Source organism: Gracilinanus agilis, chromosome 3 (assembly GCF_016433145.1).
Source record: "Gracilinanus agilis isolate LMUSP501 chromosome 3, AgileGrace, whole genome shotgun sequence".
Lineage (NCBI taxonomy): Eukaryota > Metazoa > Chordata > Mammalia > Didelphimorphia > Didelphidae > Gracilinanus > Gracilinanus agilis.
In genome coordinates, this window is record NC_058132.1 from 33,700,301 (window position 1) to 33,703,207 (window position 2,907).

Below are 2,907 nucleotides of genomic sequence, written 5' to 3' on the forward strand. Positions count from 1 at the left end.
CTCGTACCAGGCTGATTCCTGATTACAATAGTAATAAAACAGTAATAATACAATAGAATCTCTGACCTAGAACTCAAACTGCTCTGAAAGGTCATTTTCCCTAAACATTTTATTCTTTCTCCCGCTACTATTCCTAGATGCCCTCCTTCCTCCCTTCTGACTCTTGGAATTTCCAGCTTCTTTCAAGATCTGGCTCACCTCTTACCTGAAGCCTTTCCTGATCCCAACCTCATTTGTTAATCCTCTCATGGTTGCCATTCGGTCCTTTCACTCCTGTTATTGGTCAGTCATCTCCAACTCTTTGTGACCCCATCTAGGGTTTTCTTGGCAAAGATACTGGAGAGATTTGTCATTTCTTTCTCAAACATTTCACAGATGAGGAAACTGAGGCAAACAGGGTTAAGTGACTTCCCCAGGGTCACATAGCTAGTAAGTATCTCAGACCAGATTTTATTTATTTATTTATTTAGAATTTTTTTTCCCCATGGTTACATGATTCATGTTCTTTCTCCCCTTCTTCCCTTCCCCCCCTCCCAGAGCTGATGAGCAATTCCACTGGGTTATACATCTATCATTGTTCAAACCTATTTCCATATTATTAATTTTTGCAGTAGAGGGATCTTATAAAGTCATCATCTCCAATCATATGCCCATCGAAACATGTGGACAAATCAGATTTGAACTCAGGTCCTCCTGACTCTAGGCCCAGCCCTTATCCCTCTTAATGCTTGGCCTTTCCCCCAAATTAGTTTGTGTTTATTCTGTTCATATTTTGTAGTTAGATGGCTCAGTAGATAGAGTACCAGGAAGACCTGATTTCAATTTCAGTCTCTGATGGCTTCTAGTTGTGTGGTCCTGGACAAGTCACTTAACTTCTCCTTGCCTCAGTTTCCTCATCTGTAAAATTGCCTCCCAGGGTTGATGAGATGATCAAGTGAGATAATAATTGTGCGATAATACCAGTGCCTGGCATATAGTAAGTGCTATATAAAAACTAGATATTATTTTTATTTATTTTAAGTAATATATTTAATTTAATGACTATAATAGTTATTCTTCGTGTAGAATGTAAACTCTTTGGGGCAGAGATAATGCCACTTTGGGGTTTGTCACCTACCACAGTAGGGGGTGGCTAGCAGGAGATAATAAACCCTTGTTAAGTTGGCTTCTATTTTACCATTCCTTCCCTTAAATTCGGGCTGGCACCTCATCTGGCACGAAGGGCCACCTTCCACTGGGGCTATTTTCGGTAGACCAGGAGCTCCCCTTCTTGTCCCTGCCCCTCCCCGGCCAGATCTCCCGGTGCGCTGCCTGCCGCTTACTCCAGAGGAGAGCTCCTACCCCTCCTTTGCCCTGGGCTTGGTTAAGATTTCCCGCCACTCGGCAGTGCGTGTTTGGGGGAGGGGGAAGCTGTTATTTCCATTCCCATTCATAGATCTCCCCGAACTGTACATTGTGTCCCGCTCGGGAATGCTATTGATCTCCCACATCAGTCAGCAGCCAGTTCTCAGCTTCTCTGAGCCCAGGCTCCCTCCTCTCTCTCTAGCCACAGAGTCCCCACCTGCTCAGGCTTGGGAGGGGGAGAGGGGGAGCGTCATTATCCTCAGCCTATTCACCCGAAGCCCAAGCATACAAGAAGAGATGCTTCTCTCATTGTCCAGCTCTGGCTTCTGATTGGCCAGCGAGTGTGGGAAAGTCAGCTAGGCCAGAGCCCCACAGATCCTGGAGCAGGCTGACGGAATAAATACGGGAGCTGTTCAGCAGCCGGCAGTTCTGCCACCACTGCTACCGACTTGGTCCTTAGCCTTGCTGCTCCTCTAGCGAGATCCCCATGGCCCCCAGCACAGACTTCATGGAGCACAGTTCCCTCCTGACTCCCAAAGAGAAAAACAAAGTAAGTTTGCAGAGAAGTCAAAGGATTTGGAACCATCTCTAGACTTTGGAAACAGAGAATGTATAGGACTGGGGGCCCAGAGCAGGTTTGCGTTTGGGACTAACACTGGGGTTTGGACTGAGACAGGGAGAACCCAAGATAGCTGTTCACTAATCACTGAATTTCCCCCTCTAACTTTTTTCTCTCCCTCTTCCTGAACAGCTGAGGAAGCCGGTGGTGGAGAAGATGCGCCGGGACCGGATCAACAGCAGCATCGAACAGCTGAAACTCTTGCTGGAGAAGGAGTTCCAGAGACACCAGCCCAACTCCAAGCTGGAGAAGGCTGACATCCTGGAGATGACCGTCAGCTACCTGAAGCAGCAAAGCCACCTGCAAGGCAAAGGTGAGCATGGGACGCTCGGTGCCAGCTGTACCAGGGAGCAGGAGAGAAGGGCCACAGGGCCAGAACCTGGGCAGGGGGCGGAGTGACAGGGGCGACGCTTCTGGGACCTGTTTCTCATCCCGCTCTTTCCCTGTCTTCTTTTTCCAGCTCCAGGCTCACTCCCCAGAAGCCTGCAGACGGACTTCAAGGAGGGTTATGCCCGCTGCCTGCAGGAAGCCTTTCAGTTTCTCTCCTTCCACAAGGCACAGACGGACACGCAGACCAAACTGCGCAGCCATTTCCAGAAGAGCTCCTCCGCGGCCCCTGAGGGGTTGTCTCCCTCCTTCCCAGCCCCTAGTCCTGGGAAGCAGCCTGCTCTTAAAGGTCCTCCCAGTCCTCTGTGGCGGCCCTGGTAAAATGGACTGATGCTGGCCAGCCCGAGGTTTTTAACTCCAGAGGAAGGCGACTTCTTGTTGACTTCCTCTTTTCAGTAGGGAATATTAGTTCCCCTCTAATTTATGTGTGAAGAGAATGGAATACTTGAACTCTGGGCAGTGGAGAGAGCCCTGGAGCCGGAGTCAGCGGGCTGAACTCCAATCTCCATTTCTGCCACTTACTTGCTGTATGACCTCGAGCAAGTCACTTCCCTTCC

General features: G+C 49.1%; 1 protein-coding gene across 1 annotated transcript; it reads left to right on the forward strand.

Annotated features, from left to right (window-relative positions):
• Positions 1-1,831: 1,831 nt before the first annotated feature.
• On the forward strand, positions 1,832-2,671 carry LOC123238879 (transcription factor HES-5-like). The gene is made up of 3 exons (XM_044666126.1): positions 1,832-1,894; positions 2,096-2,276; positions 2,424-2,671. The coding sequence occupies exons 1-3, from the start codon at positions 1,832-1,834 to the stop codon at positions 2,669-2,671; spliced, it is 492 nt and encodes a 163-aa protein (XP_044522061.1).
• The last annotated feature ends 236 nt before the right edge of the window (positions 2,672-2,907 follow it).

Excerpts from the sequence above, each read along its gene's own strand:
- LOC123238879 (XM_044666126.1), top strand. The coding sequence starts at position 1,832 with ATGGCCCCCAGCACAGACTTCATGGAGCACAGTTCCCTCCTGACTCCC. Across the intron at positions 1,895-2,095 it reads CTCCCAAAGAGAAAAACAAA|CTGAGGAAGCCGGTGGTGGA; the intron begins GTAAGTTTGCAG and ends CTTCCTGAACAG. Across the intron at positions 2,277-2,423 it reads AAGCCACCTGCAAGGCAAAG|CTCCAGGCTCACTCCCCAGA; the intron begins GTGAGCATGGGA and ends TTCTTTTTCCAG.